Genomic DNA, 20,195 nt, shown 5'->3' on the forward strand with positions numbered 1-20,195 from the left:
TAACTGATTAGTTCATATTTCGTCACGTAATTGTACTTTCGTTTTTCCAAGTAGAGCAATTTTTAATTGTAAATGTATTTGTAACTAAATGTTATAAATTTATTCGTAAGAAATATATAGCTGCAAAATAAATGTATTTTTCCTTTAAAAAAAAATCAACAATCACTTTTATGAACCAAAGAAATGAAAACGGAAGCAGGCAGTTAACTGTACATATTTGTGTGGTGCGCCAAGCAGTGCAAAACGAATTAGGGAAAAGTAAGCAACCAAAAAGTGCTTGCCATATTTGTGGTTCTTTTGGAGGCAGGAAAGAGAGAGCCCATGAGTGACCCCTGACTTTAACAGACTCATTACCACCAATTAAAACGTAATTATATTTTTGCCGTGGGTGTTCAGTTTATTTTTTGCAGTGGGTGTAACGTGAGCGTCTTTCTGCGACGCTTTGATTACATTTGACATTCGAGTAAGAGGGGCACATGAAAAGGAGTAATTCGTGATCAGATCGACAGCCGTGTTGTATTGCATATTAAACGGATCACAATCCGTTGGAATTGAATTCAAACTGCGCCATGATGTTATGTTATTTGACAGTTACGTTACGTTAACACTAACGCGCACGTCAAACTTAAAGTTAAACTTTCTGTTAAACTCAAAACGGTCTGCTAAATAACATAATTTCGGTATATACAAGTGCAGGCACAGCTACTTTGACATTTTTGTCTATTTTATTGAGTCGGCCACACTCAACGGCGATATATCAACAAAAAGTTAATACTCGTCAACGGTTTCGAACGGTATAACTCGTAGAGTCCTCTGTGAGCGAGTTTGCAGTATCTTGCCTTTATTTTTCGTTGCTGTTATATTAATGATTTAAGCCAATGTAAATTTAAACGTATATATAATATTAATATAAATTCTATGAGTGTGTGCTTGCTACTTTTTTTTCATAAGTCTGTTTCAGTTTTGTGTTTATGTTTTGTTCATGTACAATTAAATTAAAACCAAAGAAAATCACGGAAATAAATATTGTGAATAGTGAACAGAACCAAATATTTTGTAGCGCCAAAAGCGGCAGTAACAACAGCAGCAACAATAACAACAACAACAAGAGCAGAATTAACAAGCCATTTGCAACACTTACTGCCCGCTTTCAAGGGTTTAATAATATCAATCGATTTCAATCGTTTCCCACCGATCGTTCAATTAATATGCACTCTGTGCGCCTCATTCACTTGATTGCCTGTCGGACGATCGCACGAACGATGAAGACGATGATGATGATGTTGTTGATAATGTTGCATGCTCCTTACAAAATCAAAAAAAAAAACTGAAAGTGACGACAAAAGCAACGAAGCCGGCTAAGAAGCAAAAACGAGATCGATCGAGGCAAGCGATTGATCAGTTTGATCAATTACGTAATACTGCGATTCGAAGTTCGAATTTCGAACCCTTTTTTCTGCAATAGTGTGTGACCCTGAGCGCAAATTGCTCGTCTGTGTGTGTATGTGTGTGTGTGTGTGTGAACAAGAGCGCATATTAAGCTTTCAGGTTAAGCTTAAGTAATCAGCTGAGCTTGAACTAAGTGATCCTCAAGTATAAGTACTAAGTACACACACACACATAGATGAGTACACAGCACAAAATAAGTGTTAATAGGGCAACCATATTTGTGGATCGAATAAATGGAAAAAACTAAAGTGAAAGCTGCTCTGCGTAATTTAAACTTCATATACAATTTTTTTTAAAATTCAAATGGACTTTAAAGTGCTAGAAACTAAATACAATTTAAGGGATTAATGTAATTATATTATATCTTAATATTGGAACTATTTGGAGTCCTGTCTTGCTGTAATATTTTTTTGTGGTTGTTTTTTTTTTTTTAATTGCGAAATGTTATATGGAAAAATCAAATTTTCGAAAAAACAGAACTGAAGGATTATTTTTGATTTTCCGAAAACCATTTGGTATGTAAAAATCTGTAAGGCACTTGAAATTCAATTTAAAGAAGAGTGATTAATTTTGGAGCATATTTTACCTAGCAAGTAATTAAAAAAAATATATAGAGATTAATTCTTGGTTAACGATTTTTTTTGCTATGGAATTTGTCGCGGTGTATGCTGTCCTAGCTGTAAGCCTTTGTTGTTGGTGCCCCATTGTCTCATGGACAGCCTGTACTTGTTGTACGTGCACACATACACACACACACATATATAAATATGTATGTATGTGTTTATGTGTATTTAGTTATGTGTGTAATGTTGTTGTTTGCGTTTTGGCGCGTTTGAAAAGCGTGAAAGTCATTGTCCAAGAGGCAAATAAACCGGTGCTGTTGTTGCTGTTGTTGTTGCTGCTGACACCTTGCTTTGCCGGCCGGCCACTTGAATGCGCTTCCTGTGAGTGCGAGCAGAGTCGGCCAGCAACAGCGACAAACAAAATGGAAATAATGCTGTGCAAAACTCCTCTCGATCTCGAAACGAAACACATACACACATGGGCGTAGGCAGGATCTTAGCTAACGGCGACCGAGAAATGGAGGGGGAGGCACATTAATATTAACACAGCGAATGAAAGAAGAACAAAGGCAAAACGTATAACGGCAAACAGCATATAACTATTTAATCCGTTTATTGTAACGGTTCCAATTGAGCATGTTTCTCTGCCCACTTTGCATTTGCATTCTCTCACTTTGTAGAGGAACACTGTGATTTCCCACTGATCATTTTTGGGAATACTTTTTGTGATAATATTAAATTCTTGCATAAGCATTTCCAATTTGATTTGTTCCTAAATATTTGTAAATATATATATATATATATTTAAATTTTGATTTGAACGTCTTGGACGCCCCCTCCAATGGGCTATGCCCATGCACACACACCAATACACACACAGACACACACACACACACACCATACAATCGCAATATCAGAAATCAGAGTTATGTTTCTCTGAAGTAACTTCTGCTTCGACTGCTGCTGCTTCTGCTGCTGCTGCTGCGCGTCTGCACGTCTGTTCGATTGAACTGACCCTTACCGCCGCCGCCCGCCCCTACACCCAGCAGCGTCTGTCTGCCCGTCCGTCCGTCCGTTTTGTCGTCTTGGGCCAGCCGGCTTGTCTCGCGCTTTGCTACTTGACAGCAACCTGCACGGTGGCAGCGACGTCGGCAGCGGTACTTGAGCCCACTCTTGGAGACAGTCGTTATACTCTACGTATGTATGTGTGTGCTGCATCTTTTTATTATACTCTTGCGAAGTCAATGTTCATTTTGTCGTTAAGCTTGTCGTTGCAACCCGACTTCATAAAATATATATGTATATATATTCTTCATGAGCATCGTTGATTCGTCTATTTATCTGTCCATCACACCACTCCCAACTATGTGAACTCAGTTAGTTTTACAGTTTTAATGAAACTGAGAGAATATCCGTATCGGATAACTATATCATATAGCTGTCATAGGAACGATCAGTTCTTGTATAATTCACCAAGATATGTATTCATTTATTCCGGTCTAGGTTTGAATAGGTTCCCATTATTTTTGTTCTCGTTATAGTACTTTACGAACTTATAATCTGGTTTCCTGTAACTATTTCTTAAAGAAATGTTTCGGCTCCGGTTCTGAATCTTTACTGGTAAGATTGCTGTTCCTCTTACAGTTCTGAAATCTTTCGTTTTTTTTTTTGTCGTAAACCGTTGCGCACTCATTTTGAGTAAATCGTCATTTTGTAAGTTAAGTTTTCTAGTTTTGCTCAGGGAATTCAAAAGTTGAGTATGCCTTCTGTTTTACCGGCTTGGATTTTTTTTTTATACCCTGAACCCATTGAAAATGGATAAAAGTGTGTGATGATTTTGGGCTTGGGTATGTAACTGGCAAGACCCTATAAGGTAAATGTATTCTCAATCAGGATCAACAGCCGACTCTATATAGACATGTCCGTCTGACTGGAGTCTGTAAGATTATAGCAGCTAAAGACTTCAAATTTACAATATTGTTTTTTGTATGAGTTGTTTCTTATTGATATACTATATATATATGACTATATACATTGGCATATCTTTGACGGGTGTATTTATGTAGTTATGTGTTGCCATAAGAAATGAGAGCAAAACTTTGAAAGGGTATTTGTTAGTCGAGATCACTCGACTATCGCATTATTACTTGTTTTTCTTTCTCCTGCCTGTTTGCGCGTATTTGCTGAAGATGATTTTTTTATTTATTTTTTTTTATGCTCATGTCGTGTTTTGCTGCTCTCATTGTTGTTGTTGTTGTTGTTGTTGCCTGTCTGGTGTGTGTTCATTAAGCAAACACCGCTGCAAGTGTTGGTTGTTGTTGTTGTTGCTGTTATTGTTAGCATCGTTTTAATCGGTAGCCAGTGAATTGGGTCCGAGTGCTGTTTGCGGGCCCGAGGCACGTTTTTATGGCCAGGTCCAGCCTTTTGGCATTGTTCGAGTTCCTGCACACACACACACACACACGTATATATATATATATATATATATATATATATATGTGCATGTATATTCAGCTTAGCGTATGTCGACATCCTTTTGGCAACAATTTGTTCTGCTTCTTCTAGCACTGCATTTTTAAGCGTTGTTGTTGTTGTTGTTGTCATTTTTATTGCGTATGCATTGTTTATGATCGCCAACTCTCCCCTCCCCCTCCCTACCCTTTCATCATAGCTCTCTCCCTGTCTCGCTAGCTGTCTCGTTTCCAACACTGTCCGCCTTCCAGTGCCCAGTATATATATATATACATATATTTACTTATATATATGCATGTGTGTGTGTGTCTGTGTGTATATGTGTGTGTGTGTGTGTGTGTGTGCATGTGAGTATGCGATTTCCGAACCCAAAACTCCAGCTTCAACTTGAGCGTCAGCTAGTTTTCAGCTTCTTGTTCTCACTGAATTTTTTGTTGTCGTTTTTATTTGTGATTGTTGCTTCTTTATTTTCTTGGTAATAAGGTGCGAGAAAGGCAATAATCGTAAAGAGCTAACAAATTGTTGCTGCTGCTTTTGTTGTTGCTGTTGTTGCTGGCTTAACGTTAAAATGTTAATCGATCCTTTTTAGCCGCTTGTCTTTGTCAGTTTAACAACATATATATATATATATATATATATATATATGTATATACAGCCACAGATATGCATGTGTTTTTATTGTGTTCTTGCCTCAAATTATGTTCTATTTTATACAGCAGCGTTCAAAATAGTAGTACACATTTGTTTTGGGAACAAATGATTTCAAATAAAAATAAATAATGGTAATAGTAGAGAAGTTTTTCCGAGCGCGATGTCAAACCGGAACCGTTAACGTCATTTCTTTTAAAAAATCAGTAACTGCTACTGATTATTATTATTAGGCAACCGAAATTTATTATATACATATATAATTTTTTTGGAACAGTTAAAGGAAAAAATTTGGAACCCATTCATAACCTGTACCGGAATCGTTCACTATGAAATCGAATACCGTAGAAAAATTGGAAAAATTCCATAATCCAAATTCGTTTCGGTTTGACAGACTGCTTTCTAAGCTACAAAAAGCGATGCTGTTCATCTTGTATCGGTGCGGTACGGCAGCAGTACCGTTAGGCACCAATACGGAATCGAATACCGTACAAAAATGTGCAAAAATTAATAATCTTAATCGGAACCGGAACCGGAATCGGAACCTTTATTCGTCTCGGTTTGACAACTTGGCTTTTAAGCTTTCCCTGGTTTTTTTTCGCTGTATAATGCTACTAAGAATTCGATAAGATATCACACCAAAACAATTAGTTAGCTAGTTATTTTTGCTAGTGTATGACGTCATTGGAGCAACGCATGTGACTCTCCCATGCCTTGTTGGGTGTTATTGGGTCTCGTTTTATGATTTCGCTGCATATGTACTAAATAATACTATAGACTAACGCGCAGCGACTAGACGACTATCGACGAACAAACTAATCACATCATGCGCTTATCAATTGAGCCATTAATTAGTACAAATTCAAAAACAGAAAAACATAATCCAAATGGGAAAAGTCAAAACAAATGATTCCAGCTATTTTTAATACTGAGAATCAAGCACTTGGCATGCTGCCCTCTATTGCGTTCTTTCATTTCTTTTCTTATAAATATACATGTTATTATATATATATATAAATAGCAATTAATTATATACATATATAAATATATATTTATCTTTATGAGCAATTAGAGCCTTTGAAATCCGGACTCATTCTTCGCTAAAAATAAACTGAACCGAAGCATTTTTAAATATTTGGTAGAAGTCGAGTCTCGATAGAATTTCGATAGTTACCAAAGATATGGGCTAAAAATTGTGATGTTTATTGATATCGCATATCGATTATTATCGATTTTAGGGAAACGGTGTAGGTTATCGAGCAATTTAACCAACTTGATCTGCGTTTGGCATTTAAGAACTTCTATTCCAAATTAGATCGACTCTGCTGTTATTTGCTGACCAAGAATATATATACTTGATGGGGTCGTAGTTGTTACCCACTTTATTACAGCACTTTTCAACATTTCCAACATTTAACATTTAATTAGTGTATGTGTGTTCTTAACATTTCCAATTTGTCATTTGTTTAAATAATAACAATTAGAATTATTGTAATAATAGCCCCGGCAGATGCCATTTCTTATTTGAATGTTGTGGGGGATTTAAGGCCAGATGTCATTATCGACAAGTGTTTCCACATAATCGCCATGCTTGATCGTATTAAGACACCTTAACTTGTTTTCTACAACTTCTGCTTACAAACCCTCTTCTTCTCCTCCTCCTCTGGCTAGCCCTTCTCCTGCTCCTGTTGAATGGCCATCAAGTCAAGTGGCCAAGTCTGTCTGTCTCTGTGTGTCCGGCTGCCTTTTGGCCTGTCCCGATCACTTGTTCGCTGGCTTCTTTTGTATACGCTTTCACAACAAGGCCTTCGTACTTTCGTCACGCATTATGCGACCATCCCCTTAAAAATCATTTTACAAAATTATATTTTGCTCATATATTTTTATGTATATGTTTAAAATGGAATTAATTCATAGCTTTACTGGTACAAACAAATGAAGTCGTGTTTCTCAATATTTTATTAGATTTTGTAGATTTCAGCAAATGTTTTTTTTTTTTTTTTAATTTTAGAGAGGTTCTTAAAACATTTTAACCGAATGTCATTCGAATCAAAATGTGCCCTCATACTCCATACTACATTAGGAGATATTTAAGCTTATATTGTTATTATTGTTATTATAATTATTATTATTATTATTATTCTGCGGTTTCATTCAATTTGTCCTAGTTTGATCTATTGTGCCCTTCTGAGCCTACAGCTCCTTCATCAACCCTGATTCCTACATGAATTCAAGAATTTGTCGTCGAATTGAGCAGTTTGAGAATTATTCTAATCGTTGTCACAAAACTGATTACATATATAGTTTTCCATAAGGATTAAAATCGAATCTGAATGTGTCTAATAGAAACAATCGCTTCATATATGTATACATTTTAAATAGTTTATTAATTCATATAATTTAATTTGAAAATTGTTGCTTCTTGGCCTTTCTAAAATTTTCATATTTTTTCCCAATATTTAGGAATTATTTCGAGGAACTAGAAAACCTTTATATTTTTCAGGGCGATCTTTTGCTTGTTGACGACCACATAAAGTGTATGCAATCTTCGGTCTGCTGTTTTTAGTTGTCTTTTCTTGTGGTTATTTATTTAGTTTTGTTGTGTTCATAATGTTAAATTTCTGCGTCGCTGCGTCGTCTGTCTGCTGTCCTCTGTCGGATGTCGTCTGTCGTCTGTCCTCTGTCGTCTGTCCTCTGTCGTCTGTCGCTCGTTGACTTGGGTAAATCTTCACACCAGACCAAGTGCTAACGACTTTGTACCTGCTCTCTGTCTCTCTCTCTCTCTCTTCGTTTCTCCGTCTCCGTCTCCATCTCCATCTCCGTCTCCGTCCGTCTGTGACTCAGAGACACACAGACTCTCAGACTCTGATCAGTGCTGCGACTGCAGTTTCCATTAACGATCGCGTTCGCATTGTGTGTGTGTGTGTGTTTTTTTGTTGTTGTCCCCTCCAACTGTTGTAATTTTTTTTAGTTGTTTTATTTACACAGTGTTGCCGAAGGTAGTAGAGCATATAGGGGACTCTGCGAAATCGATAACATTGCGACAAGTGCAACTCAATGCATCGATAAGTGTCCAGAGTCAACAAATTGTGGAGAGCAGATGACTGGCAACGCCCTGCCACAAACCATTTCCTAAAATTGGTATACATTGGTATCGATTAAGCCTATATTAGTAGACAATTTTACAGATAGTGATACACAAATTTGGAATACAAATTCTAGAATTCTCCGTAGATTGGTAATAATTGGTAATAAAATAAAAAAATGCATCAATGTAAATATAATTGATTGTTCTGATTGTTGTGAGATAAAGACACGCCCCCTTCGTTGCCGCCATTACATTATTATATTATTAGCCTGGTGTCAGAGTATTCGGCAGTCGGTTCCCACTTGATTTTCTTATAGATATTTGGCCACAGCAACAGTAACAGAGCTGCAACAAAAAGTGGCACAAAATCCATGCTGCCCCTTAGAAATGGCCATTCACTTTTCTAGCTGCTTCATTTAAGTTGCCTCGATCGCTGATTGCTGACAGAAATGGGCCAGCAAATTTTCAATTTTGTAGATTATAATTATATATATATATATATACATATCTGTATATATCTTTATACTAAAACTTTTTATATCCAATCTGCAGTCTGTTTTGGAGAAACACAGCTGTCTTAATGCATAGATATGGACGATATATAAACAGCAGATAGCTCAAGTTTGCAGAATACACAAATGGAAAATCAGGTTTAAGGCGCAAATGTTTAATGAATACTTGAAACAATATTTGCAAATGCGCCACACATCAACTAAATGAAAAGTCAACAAATACTAAATGCAAACAATCAAATATCATTGATTCAATGCTGATGATCTTTTCTGCAAGAGGACATCTCCCAAATAGACAAACACAACGCGTATGTTTGAACTTTTGCAAACAGTATGTAACAGGCAGGAAGCAGCATCACCGATCTCAAAAACTATATATATATATATTCTTGACCAGCATCAAACACGTTCAGTCGATTGAATATAAGTTCTCGTATTCGAAAAAATATCGCACTACATCTAAAAACCGACCTTAAAAATATTATATTTTTCTTGTTTTTATAAATAACTTTGAAATTTTAGGTATAAAAAATTTCTAAATCGATGGCGATTTTTTCAAAATATTTTCTATTATTAAGAATAAAATTTCTAAAAAGTAAAAGTGCAAGAATTAAACATGATTAAATACAAGTAACAAAGAAACGAATATACAAATTATTTAATTTAATTTAACACATATAGAAAACAACACAATCAAAATTATACATATTTTTGTTCCAAGTTTAAACAAATGCACATTGAATTTAAGAAGTAGGGTATTTCCTAGTCGAGCACTGTCGACTGCATCGTTTTAACCGATTTTCATTTCAAATGGGGGCTTCTAACGCTTCTTAATTAGTTAATGGTTTGGCATTTTGAGCAGTTCTCAAGTCAAATATTGATTTGTGTGTGTTTTGTTTGGTTTTGTTTTGATTTTAGAACTATGCCACAGCAGAGATTTGGCGGTTGCTTTGTCAAATGGTTCTATCTGGTGCTGATTGTGCAGACCTTTTTGTGCATTGGCCATCTTGAGTGTCGCCAGCAACACAATCGCAACAACAACAACAACAACAACAACAATAGTAACAATAACAACAACAATAGACGAGGAGATTCGGCCAGCTCGGAGGAGACGCACAACAACAACAATAACGGCTACGACGATGGCATTGATAATCTTGGGGACAACGACAACAACGGTATTGCGACCGGGCCAGGGACAGGAACGGGGACGGGGACGGGGACGGGGTCACATGGCCATCGACGTAATCCGCGCAAGAAACAGCAGGGCAACAGCCACAACAACAACAATCACAACAATCACAACAATCGACACAATCGCATGGAGGAAGCAGGCATCTCGCTGTGGATCAACGAGCAGCAGCTCAAAATGCTGAGCGGTGAGTAATTTGAAATATGAATAAACTCAGAAACAAAATCGCCCTAAATTTTTGTAAATCGCCATAAGAAATAGAAAGTTTTTTCTTGTTTTTTTCTTTCTTGTAAATTATTTCTACATATTGGGAAAGATATTTCAAAAATTAAGAATGATTTAGAAAAAATCGACAATCCCAAAAATATGGCAAGTTTTTTTTATGTATTGAGAAATTTGATCACTTTTGACTTCCACTATGAACCGGTTCGATAGCACAGATCCTTTCTGAAACGTTTGAGCAACTTGCCGTAGCTGCATTATTTGGTTAGTAAGCCAGGACTCAAAATTACTTGCTCTCTCTCGTTATTTTGGTTTGCGAGTCGATTTAGGCCAATTTTTTTCTTCTAATATTTAGAAATTATTTCTAAAAACAAGAAAAACTTCATAGTTTTTAGGGCGATTTACTAAAAATTTAGAGCAATTTGTTTTCTGAGTATAAAATTGAAGCATTCTGATGATCTGAACTAATCAATTTGGGGCAATCCTGCCCGGGGCAGCGCTGTACTTTCCGCAGGGCTACTCGGATCGCATCTATGCCATTCACAATGGTCGGGTGACGAACGAGATGCGCGACACGACCGTGTACAACTATCTGGTGATACCGTCGGAAGTGAACTATGTGAACTTCACGTGGAAGTCGGGCAGACGCAAGTATTTCTACGATTTCGATCGGTTGCAAACGATGGACGAGAGCATTCTGAAGGCGCCGACGCTCTCCATCAATAAGAGCGGTCGCATACCGCAGGAGCAGAAAAGTAAGTGATGTGAATGTGCATGTGTGCAGTAGCCACAATATTTATATCAATCTAAGCTAGATTTTAGCATATTCCTGCCCTGCACCGGAAACAGCTCGGGCACCGCATCCTTCAATGTGGGCCTAAAGATACAGACTCGCAAGAATAAACCATTGCCGGGCACACCCATCCGTCTCAACTTCAAAAAGGAATGCGCACATAGAGGTGTGTATGATATAGACGCTTCCAACCCTACTTCACTAACAACTTTGCAAGGTAGTGTATATGAAAAGTCAATCAAATGCTTTATATCAAACTTAAAACGAATATGTATATATATACGCTAGAAAACGCTTAAGCATTTATCAACTAAACGGATCATTTTCTATTTTTTATTTTACACTTTTCACTACATTTGTTGAGTACAATTTTTCTTAGTTATTTTTCTATATATTTGAAATTGCAGTAGTCGATCGAAGATGAAAACTTTCATTTGGAATATGAAATATGTATTTTCTTTAAATTGGACTTTATATCAATCAAAACATTTCAAATAACGTATGAAAGAAACATTTATTTTGAATGTAACAGCTGAGGTTACTAAACTTGAAAGATAGATGACTAGAAGCCTTCTCTAACGGAACTGATACTATCATATCGGAACCAAAACATCCAAGCAGATTATAAACCTGCTGAATCTTTTTCTGTGTATTTTAACAAACAAAAATCGACCAAGCTGCTGTGTTAGCTTTGTCCGATATCGATCATTGGAAGGACGGCAACGTTGTATATATTTTTTAATCTATTCTAAGCATCAACTCTAAAATCTATTTTTTTTTTGTTTTTGTTTTTGAACGACTACTGTGATCTTATCTAGTTATAAATTGTCTTGAGCGATTTCTATTGTAACAACATTTTATTACTATAACTATTATATATATATATATATATATATATATCACCTATCATCATCACTTCTTTGCTTTTACGTATAATTGACATTTGAGCACAGTTTTGCTTTCTCTGTCTTTCACTTGTCTTCGGCTTTATCGCTCTCGCCATCATCTCTCTCACTCTCTCACGGACTCACTCGCTTCGCTCATTGCGCATAGTAATTATGTAAATGCGTCAAGTATTTTTGCAAAACCTTAGCTTGGCTTATTGAAGACACAATTTTACACACACCAACATATGCGTATATATACATATATATATATATATACAGATATATATATATATATATATATGTATATGTAAATATATATATACATAAATACAAACGATCGAACTAAACTAAAAAAACTTAAGCTCCCGATCCAGAATGCAGTTTGAAATGTGGCAAAAACGGTTATTGCAATGAGCAACACATTTGCAAATGCAAAGTGGGATACACTGGCCAGTACTGTGAGACGGCCTTCTGTTTTCCGCAATGTCTGAACGGTGGCAATTGTACGGCGCCATCGGTCTGCACCTGCCCGGAGGGCTATCAGGGCACACAGTGCGAGGGCGGTAAGTACAGACATACATCTATAGTTGCGAACAAAATATTGGCATCATCTCAAATTTGTTTAAATTTTTAAAGTTTAAGGACAAAGAATCAGTGGTGCTATTATTTTTTTCGAAACTGTACATATATATATTATATATTATTATTATATATTTAATGGTTGACAATCAGATTTTTGCTGTAAAAAAAACACGTTAACAATTTGGTGACATTTTTCCTGGTGGCTTCGATTTAGATCTTTTTCGATATGTTTATGGCCGTTTTGCAGCCAAACTTGATCACTTCGGTGATAGCCTTGTAGAAGGGCGCCTGCTCGGCGCCGCAATCAATGCCCGTATCATGATGCTCCTGTTCTTCGTCACGAAATTTTGTAATTGTCTCAAGCAGCTCCTGCAAAGAGTATTAAGAAAATCAATCAATAATTGCAATTGAAATAAAAAGAGTGTGTAATTGACCTTATCCGGATTGGGTGATTCCATAATCTGACGTAATTGATCGTTGTAGTGCTCGACGATGACCGTCTCCACGGCAACGGTGCACGCCATTGCCGCCTTCTCGCCAAGGAGGGCGGTGCCGGCGCCCAGCGCAAACGCAGCCACATTCCAAATGGGCGTCATTATGGTGGGTCGGACCCGATGCCGCCGTATCAGCTCCTCGAATTGCGCCCGATGACATTTCTCTTGCTCCCACATATGCTCAATTGTCTTGCCCATCGGCCCACTGCCCAAGATGGCCATCTGGCCCGCATAGATGCGATCGGCGCCCAATTCGCCAGCATGATCGACACGTATGATCTCATCGGTCAAAGCATTTGCACGTGGACGCAATGGTGGCGGTGGTGCTGATTGCTCTTTATGGGTGGCGGTGGTGGTGCTGCTGCTAGTGGTCCTGTTGCAACGAATTGTGGGCATTGAGATGTGCATCAGCTGCACGCTGGAGGCACACGCCTTCCTATACATTCTGTCCGTCTATCGTTTGCTTTATCCAATGGAACTGCAATTAAAATGCGTCAATTATTGAGTTGCTCACATAGCTAATAATCGAAATCGAAACTCGTTTAAATAATCGTTATTGCTGATTGCTTCCCATCAGGTATTTGCAAGGAGAAGTGCTTGAATGGCGGCAAATGCATACAAAAGGACAAATGCCAGTGCTCCAAGGGATATTATGGCCTGCACTGTGAATACTGTGAGTATGCGTCAAAATCACTCTCATACACTCTGAATTATAAGATGATTGGATTGTTTGTTTATTTGTTTCATATAGCCAAATGCGTAATTCCCTGTAAAAACGGTGGCCGCTGCATTGGTAACAATTTGTGCCGCTGTCCAAACGGACTGCGCGGCGATCATTGCGAGATTGGACGGAAGCAGCGATCCACCTGCAAGTGCAGCAATGGCCACTGCCTGGGCAACAAAGAGTGCCGTTGCCAGGATGGCTATCAAGGACGCCATTGTCGACGTCGTAAGTGCCACAGTCCAAAATACCCTTTCAAATGTATGCAACGGGCAGAAGGGAGCACGAAGAAGAAGATAAAGAGCTCTGATACGCTATGGCCAAGTGCATGGCATGGTGTAATATGAGCTATTTTGAGGTACCAGTCTTAACAGTAACTTCATTTAATTTCTACTATCAAAATATATAAACACAAGTAACTGTACCTAAAAAGTCGTTCGTCTGCTGCTTAACAGCTGTTCAACAGGTAGCACGCCATCTCATACTATATAGATACACCATGAAGGGGCTAAGTGCAGGCTAGCATTCTACTTGTTCAATTGCTAATCATAATCTCTCTCTCTCTCTGTCTCTCGTTCTCTTTCTTTCTGCAGGCTTTCCAAATCGTGCGCACTGAACGCTAGCGCTGGGCCCAAAATGGAAGCGCGTACCTAAAAATGTGAAATGTAAACATACACATTGAAAAAAAAAAACAAAAAACAAAATCAACAACTAGCTTGGGCTCGTAGCATCAAAACAATTATACTATTTAAAAATTAAATGGACAGAAAACAAAATAATACTAATTGTGATACAAATTTTTTTGTAATTTAAAATTCTTTAATAAATAAACCCACACAGAAAAAAAAAACGTCAAAGTGTCTCAATTTGAAAGCATCAACAAATGCGTTCTTTGCATTGCAAGATTATTGTGTACAGCGTTGTCGTGACAAATGACTGCAAATGCTAATAAATAGCTTCTCTATTATCACACACATGTTCCCCTTTTTTTTTTACTTACTTGTATCAGTTTAAAATTGTCAATACAAATTCTTTATGCAATAAGCACCAGGAAATCACGACAACACGGAATGTTTTCCTTTTGTTATTAAGGCCGGCTGATTTCTAGTGTTGTAAGGTGTCGGGAGAAGTGCTGTGTTGCTGTAACTGAGCAACATCAGCATCGATCGAACAATCGAGAATATCGAAAGGATGAATCGGTTTTAATTGTGCAGTTTGTATAGCAAATTAATAATGTGATATAGCAACCAATGTATATCGGCCAATTTAGATCACTTGAAATAACAGGCATTCATCTTAGAAATTGATTTATAAGCTTTTAATAATAACGGACAGCTTTCGTCGATATGACATTTTGAATTAGTTGGTGGTCGATAGCTGTATCGAAATGTGCACCATCCCTAAAACATGAGCGTAGTCAACACATAGCATGTGATCAACTCGACTATAATTTGTTTTCCAAACTTTACAGAATAACTGTAACGGGAATAGTTTCTGTTTAATTATTTTGTTTTAAATTGCTGAGGTAGACAATTGACCCCCGTTAACAACGTTGTGCCTACGCACATGTTGGTGCGTGCAATTAAATAAAGTCAGCTGACGCCTTGCTTTTGCAGCAATAACAACGATGTCACCAAGAAATAACCACGATCCGACCTCCTCCGGCGATGGCTCCAGCACAAACGTTGAGGAGGCCGATTTACGAGGTATATAGAATGAGTGAATATATTGTGAATTATATGTTGAACCTGATTCTCACTGATTTTGATTCCGTCTGTTTAATGGCCTGCTCCGCTTGCAGAAATGGAAGACGTCAATCAGAGCTTGGACGCTTTGAGCTGTGCCTTGGACGCTGTGGAACAGCGCACGGACGACATCCTGTCGCAGCTGCGCCAGCTCCTCGACTCGAATCGCGAAATACGCCGTCAGTTGACCCAGCAAAACGACAATGTTTCAGAGGAGCATCAAAATAATGACAGCGAGGATGGCGACGACGATATGGTGGGACAGATAGACGGCTAATAAGCACCCACCCGGAGCAAGTGTCAACCAAACATGTTTTGTTTTCTTTTTTTCTTGCTATATTGCATATAGCAGACATTTATAATATATATAATTGTTAAACATAAAAACAAAAAAAAAGTATCTTAAGAACTAGTTTTTGCGTCGTTTTTTGCTCCTCTTTGCTGATTTTAGATTTGCTGTTGGATTTGGAGTTGGAGCGACTTTATTGGTCAAACGCTTCACTTCCAATTTAAGTCTCGCATTTTCAGCACGTAGTTTCTCCAGCTCGCTGGTATCGGACATTTTCACATCCTTATCATCATCATCGTCGAAGGAGGAATTCTCAAATTCGTCGACTGCCATTTGAGCCGATGGCTCTTCGTCTAGGTCAGGGATGGTGACGCTATCCGCATCGTCGGTGCCGTCGTAGCAATTATCAAAGTTTGGTGGGGAAAATTTGGGTGCTTTCGCATATTCGCCCGTGATGAGCAGCTCAATGGCGTAGTCATCATCCTCCGCCGGACTGATCATCCGCTTGAGACTGTCGGCAAAGAATTTCATTGGCTTGGGACCCGCATGGAATCGGGCGCTGTTCATCTGACGCACTTGCAAATTGGTTATCGCCCCCGGCTGAGCTATGCTCTTGATCAGCTGACGACTGCTCACATCCCAGATGCACACGCGCTTATCCTCGCCGCCCGAGATCAGCTGCTGGGCATTCATCGACAACGCCAGGCATGTGATTGCTGAGCCAGTGGTGTGTCCAATGAACGATTGACTCTCCTCCTCCTCCAGATGGTATTCCTGTAAATATGCAAACAGTTACGATCAGAGATATATATATGTCCTCCATTTGTGTGTGGTAACTTCTTGGCATACCCTCATGCGCGGCACTTTGTCCATGCGAAAGATGAGCACCTGACCGTCATCGGTGCCAACGTAGACGCTTGTCTCCAGCCTGTCCACAACGACGCTGTGCAGGGCAACGGGAAAGACGACATTGAGGAGCAATGTGCCATCGCTGAGATCGTACACCTTACAGCAGCGATCCAAGGAGACGGTGTACATGAAGGCTCGAATGCCGCCCACTCCAATATGGACATCGGTGACAGCCAGGCCGTGATCATTGAAGCTGTACAACGGAGCGTTCTCCTCGCTGTCGCTGCAACCCAGTGGAGCTGTGGTGCGAGTCAGATTCCAGATGAGGACGGCACCATCTTTGCCGGCGGTGGCAAAGTGTTCGCCATTGTCGGTGAACCGGATGCAGGTGACAGGCTGATAATGCTTGGCGAGCGTATTCAAAAGTCGGCCAGTGCTCAAATGCCACACATAGATTGTCTCCTGTATGCCGGCAATGAGGAAGCCACTGTCTGGTGTTACTGCCAATGCGCTCACTCTGCCGGCCACCACATATCGGATGTTGGCCATCTGCTCCTGTCCATTGATGGGCCATACGTGCAACAACGGTTTTGTGCTATTTGCTGCAATCATAAAATGGTTCTCGAGCATTTGCAGGCTGTGCGGCTGCATTGTGCCGCCGCCTTTGTATCGCATCAGGTCGGTGCCCGTGCGCAGGTCCTGCACACAGCACGAGGCCCGCTCATTGTCCAATGTGCTTACAAATAATGCCTCGCTAACGTCGCCCATCACTCAAATGCCAAAAAGAAGCACACGTGCGTCGTGCACACGAAGTAAACAAAACGGTAGGTTTAGTGTGAACTTGCGCTGAGAAAGAAGAGACAACGAAACAACGCTGGTCACACTGCCAGCGCATGGTTGAGTTAGAGGGCTGCGACCAAACTGCACAGCAGACCAAACTTAACAGCTACTTAACAGGTACTTAACAGCTGCCTAACAGGTACCTCAACAGGCGACGTACAATCATCAATTCACCACGCCATGAGCCGGCGTTTTCGTTTGTTATCGATATTTTTGAAGCAACGAGCGCGTGTGAGCTGTGGACAAATATAAATAAATAGTTACCAATGATAAGGCCAACAGCAAAAGAATGAGCGGCTATTTTTGGCAACTAGTTACCATAAGCTCAGCACTCAAAGTGCTGCTTATTCCCGCTTAGTAAGTACAAACACAGACACAGACCATCAAATCACACACAATCAATCAAACATTGAATGCAAATTGCCATTACAGCTATTCGACAGACTTTGAGGTGCATCGCAACTGGTTGGCCATAACGCACAGTCTGCCGTTGGATCACTGGTATTTGGATGAGACGAGCGAATGGACGCTTGATTATCCGCCGTTCTTTGCCTACTTTGAATGGCTGCTGTCGCAGTGGGCCAAATATGTTGATCCCCAAATGCTAATCGTACAAAATCTGAATTATGCCTCGACGCGAACGGTGCATTTTCAGCGCATTTCGGTGATTGTCATGGATGTTATCTATGTGCTAGGCGTGCGCTGCTCTCTCTCCGCCATGGGTGTCGTCCATGCAACGCAGAAGCACATTGCCGGCTCCATGTTTCTGCTGTTGAATGTGGGCCTGATTTTTGTGGATCACATACACTTTCAGTATAATGGCTTCCTGTTTGGCCTGCTCCTGCTGAGCATTGCGGCATTGATGCGACAACGTTATCTGTGGAGCGCTTTTGCCTTTGCCGTGCTGCTGAACTTCAAACATATATTCCTTTATATGGCGCCCGCCTTTGCCGTTTATCTGTTGAAGTTCTATTGCCTCGAAAAGCAGAATTTTGTACAATCGATGCTCAAGCTGCTGGCCGTTGGTCTGACACCGTTCGCTCTCTCCTTGGGCCCCTTCTGGCAGCAGTTGCCACAGCTGATGTCGCGCCTCTTTCCTTTCAAGCGTGGCCTCACCCACGCCTATTGGGCACCCAATATCTGGGCCCTCTATAACACCGCCGATAAAGTGGCAGCCAGCGTCTTGGGACGCCAGCCAACTGCTGGTAACAGCTCGACCAGCTCAGGACTCGTCCAGGAAGTGCAACATCTCGTGCTGCCCACCATAACACCGTCCATTACCTTTGCCCTCACTGTGCTATTCATGCTCCCCATTCTGCTGAAGCTCTTCACGTCATCCAAAGAGTAAGTCACTCACTCAATTATTGTTTTGGTTGTACAAAAAAAATTGCACTATATTTTAGTAAATTTCCATACATTTGGCGCCAATAGTTAGTCACCATATTATTCAGAAAGTAAATTTCTAAAAAATGTATAGTTGTCGATTTCTGAAAACCAGGGTTTTGCACTTTCGAATTTCAGGATCGATTTTTCTTAATTTTAGAAAATGAAGAATTCTTATAGTAGCTTATTACGTATATTATTATTAAGGAATAGTATTTTTAGACTTAATATTTATACAAAGACTTAACAAAGTTTTTAAAATTCAAACAGCAAGTTGAATTACTTCCCTCTGAGCTAAAAAATAATTTGTACTTTTTATTATTAATTTTCTTAACAACAGGTTTTCATTTACCCTAAAATTATTGGTCAGTTCAATTTGCTTATCTTATCAGATCCTAATGAAATTTTTAACAGCATTTGTGTCTTTTATTGCTATCGCAGATCGATTTGTATCGATTTATGAGAGTCGTAGGCAGTTATCGAGAAATTACAATTGTATTTAAAAACTTCATTTGTGAATTTTTATTTTTTATTTTATGTATTTGGCAGGCATGCGAAATTGGTGTTTATGCGTGCTGTGGTTCTGTGTGCCTGCAGCTCCTTCATTTTTGGCTGGCATGTCCATGAGAAGGCGATACTGATGTGCCTGATACCGCTGAGGTGAGTGTGTTCTGCAATAGATCTCTGAATTACCTGCTATAAGTGTTTAATGGATTTTGTCAATAGTCTGCTTGCTGTTGTGGATTGTCGGGATGCAAAATTTGTATTCATACTGTCCGTTGCTGGCTATTTCTCGCTGTTCCCGCTGCTCTTCGATGTGGATCTGCTGGTGCTACGCTATTCTCTCTATATGTCCTACATGGCCATGATGTATGGCCAATTGCGGCAATTATATGACAACAAGCTCACCTTTCACCTGTTTGAGTGGATGTATATTGTCGGTTTCATTGCAATACCAGTGTATGAACACATAATCAGTCGCCCGCTGGGCTTGCACTTGAGATTGCCCTTCATGCCACATTTACTCACCTCTGTGTATGCCGCTCTTGGGGTGATATATTTCTATCTACGATACTATATCTACGCATTGGACTTCACGTGGCGCGGCTGTCGGAAGCGACGCAACACGCAAATCAAATCTAAAAGGAAACGTAAAATTAAATAAATTTGTTTCCTGTTAAATGCAGTTGCTACTGGTCATGGATGATATCCCGGAGGGGAAAGTATTATAATTTTTTCACCACATCTTAGGAATCCATCAAGTATATATGCTGATCGTTGAGCAATTCTAACTTAAAATCAGAAAATAAAAAAATGTTATTTTGAATGAAAGTGAAACATTTGTTAAAGGAGGCGTTTTTCTTTTCTTTTTTTAATTTACCAAAAATATTTATTTACACAAAGCCAGCTTATTGTTCACATTATTTATCAAAATATATATATTTTTTCATTTATCAAAATTGAAT

The 20,195-nt window shown here is 39.2% G+C and overlaps 5 protein-coding genes across 13 annotated transcripts; 3 read left to right on the forward strand and 2 right to left on the reverse strand.

The window, feature by feature from the left end:
- The first annotated feature begins 750 nt into the window (after positions 1-750).
- LOC6566279 (protein shifted) lies at positions 751-14,473 on the forward strand. 9 transcript variants are annotated; one of them, XM_043216020.1, is made up of 8 exons: positions 751-794; positions 9,651-10,111; positions 10,644-10,901; positions 10,962-11,156; positions 12,189-12,389; positions 13,480-13,575; positions 13,654-13,851; positions 14,217-14,473. In XM_043216020.1, exons 2-8 carry the CDS (start codon positions 9,655-9,657, stop codon positions 14,237-14,239), a joined length of 1,428 nt encoding a protein of 475 aa, XP_043071955.1. In that variant the 5' UTR covers positions 751-794; positions 9,651-9,654; the 3' UTR covers positions 14,240-14,473. The 9 variants fall into 9 exon arrangements, with proteins under 9 accessions (XP_043071955.1, XP_032594564.1, XP_032594567.1 ...); XM_032738673.1 differs by having other exon boundaries at positions 13,654-13,981; positions 14,217-14,412; XM_032738676.1 differs by having other exon boundaries at positions 768-880.
- Positions 12,515-14,707, reverse strand: LOC6566265 (5-demethoxyubiquinone hydroxylase, mitochondrial). Its single transcript, XM_001991972.2, has 3 exons — positions 14,624-14,707; positions 12,843-13,380; positions 12,515-12,777 (listed from the first exon to the last, which is right to left on the reverse strand). The coding sequence occupies exons 2-3, from the start codon at positions 13,344-13,346 to the stop codon at positions 12,619-12,621; spliced, it is 663 nt and encodes a 220-aa protein (XP_001992008.1). The 5' UTR covers positions 13,347-13,380; positions 14,624-14,707; the 3' UTR covers positions 12,515-12,618.
- A 441-nt stretch (positions 14,708-15,148) lies between these two features.
- On the forward strand, positions 15,149-15,701 carry LOC6566266 (UPF0184 protein CG14818). Its single transcript, XM_001991973.3, has 2 exons — positions 15,149-15,329; positions 15,425-15,701. Exons 1-2 carry the CDS (start codon positions 15,251-15,253, stop codon positions 15,643-15,645), a joined length of 300 nt encoding a protein of 99 aa, XP_001992009.1. The 5' UTR covers positions 15,149-15,250; the 3' UTR covers positions 15,646-15,701.
- Positions 15,687-17,431, reverse strand: LOC6566267 (WD repeat-containing protein 18). The gene is made up of 2 exons (XM_001991974.2): positions 16,507-17,431; positions 15,687-16,431 (listed from the first exon to the last, which is right to left on the reverse strand). Exons 1-2 carry the CDS (start codon positions 17,272-17,274, stop codon positions 15,778-15,780), a joined length of 1,422 nt encoding a protein of 473 aa, XP_001992010.1. The 5' UTR covers positions 17,275-17,431; the 3' UTR covers positions 15,687-15,777.
- Positions 17,432-17,554: 123 nt separating this feature from the next.
- Positions 17,555-20,067, forward strand: LOC6566268 (probable dolichyl pyrophosphate Glc1Man9GlcNAc2 alpha-1,3-glucosyltransferase). Its single transcript, XM_001991975.3, has 4 exons — positions 17,555-17,703; positions 17,779-18,690; positions 19,279-19,389; positions 19,456-20,067. The coding sequence occupies exons 1-4, from the start codon at positions 17,636-17,638 to the stop codon at positions 19,892-19,894; spliced, it is 1,530 nt and encodes a 509-aa protein (XP_001992011.1). The 5' UTR covers positions 17,555-17,635; the 3' UTR covers positions 19,895-20,067.
- The last annotated feature ends 128 nt before the right edge of the window (positions 20,068-20,195 follow it).

The sequence above is a fragment of the Drosophila grimshawi genome, unplaced genomic scaffold (genome assembly GCF_018153295.1).
Source record: "Drosophila grimshawi isolate 15287-2541.00 unplaced genomic scaffold, ASM1815329v1 contig_848, whole genome shotgun sequence".
Classification (NCBI taxonomy): Eukaryota; Metazoa; Arthropoda; class Insecta; order Diptera; family Drosophilidae; genus Drosophila; species Drosophila grimshawi.

Excerpts from the sequence above, each read along its gene's own strand:
- LOC6566265 (XM_001991972.2), bottom strand. The coding sequence starts at position 13,346 with ATGTATAGGAAGGCGTGTGCCTCCAGCGTGCAGCTGATGCACATCTCA. Across the intron at positions 12,778-12,842 it reads AATCACCCAATCCGGATAAG|GAGCTGCTTGAGACAATTAC; the intron begins GTCAATTACACA and ends TACTCTTTGCAG.
- LOC6566279 (XM_032738673.1), top strand. The coding sequence starts at position 9,655 with ATGCCACAGCAGAGATTTGGCGGTTGCTTTGTCAAATGGTTCTATCTG. Across the intron at positions 10,902-10,961 it reads CATACCGCAGGAGCAGAAAA|ATTTTAGCATATTCCTGCCC; the intron begins GTAAGTGATGTG and ends AATCTAAGCTAG. Across the intron at positions 12,390-13,479 it reads GGGCACACAGTGCGAGGGCG|GTATTTGCAAGGAGAAGTGC; the intron begins GTAAGTACAGAC and ends GCTTCCCATCAG.
- LOC6566266 (XM_001991973.3), top strand. The coding sequence starts at position 15,251 with ATGTCACCAAGAAATAACCACGATCCGACCTCCTCCGGCGATGGCTCC. Across the intron at positions 15,330-15,424 it reads TGAGGAGGCCGATTTACGAG|AAATGGAAGACGTCAATCAG; the intron begins GTATATAGAATG and ends CTCCGCTTGCAG.
- LOC6566268 (XM_001991975.3), top strand. The coding sequence starts at position 17,636 with ATGAGCGGCTATTTTTGGCAACTAGTTACCATAAGCTCAGCACTCAAA. Across the intron at positions 18,691-19,278 it reads CTCTTCACGTCATCCAAAGA|GCATGCGAAATTGGTGTTTA; the intron begins GTAAGTCACTCA and ends TGTATTTGGCAG. Across the intron at positions 19,390-19,455 it reads ATGTGCCTGATACCGCTGAG|TCTGCTTGCTGTTGTGGATT; the intron begins GTGAGTGTGTTC and ends TTTTGTCAATAG.
- LOC6566267 (XM_001991974.2), bottom strand. The coding sequence starts at position 17,274 with ATGGGCGACGTTAGCGAGGCATTATTTGTAAGCACATTGGACAATGAG. Across the intron at positions 16,432-16,506 it reads ACAAAGTGCCGCGCATGAGG|GAATACCATCTGGAGGAGGA; the intron begins GTATGCCAAGAA and ends GCATATTTACAG.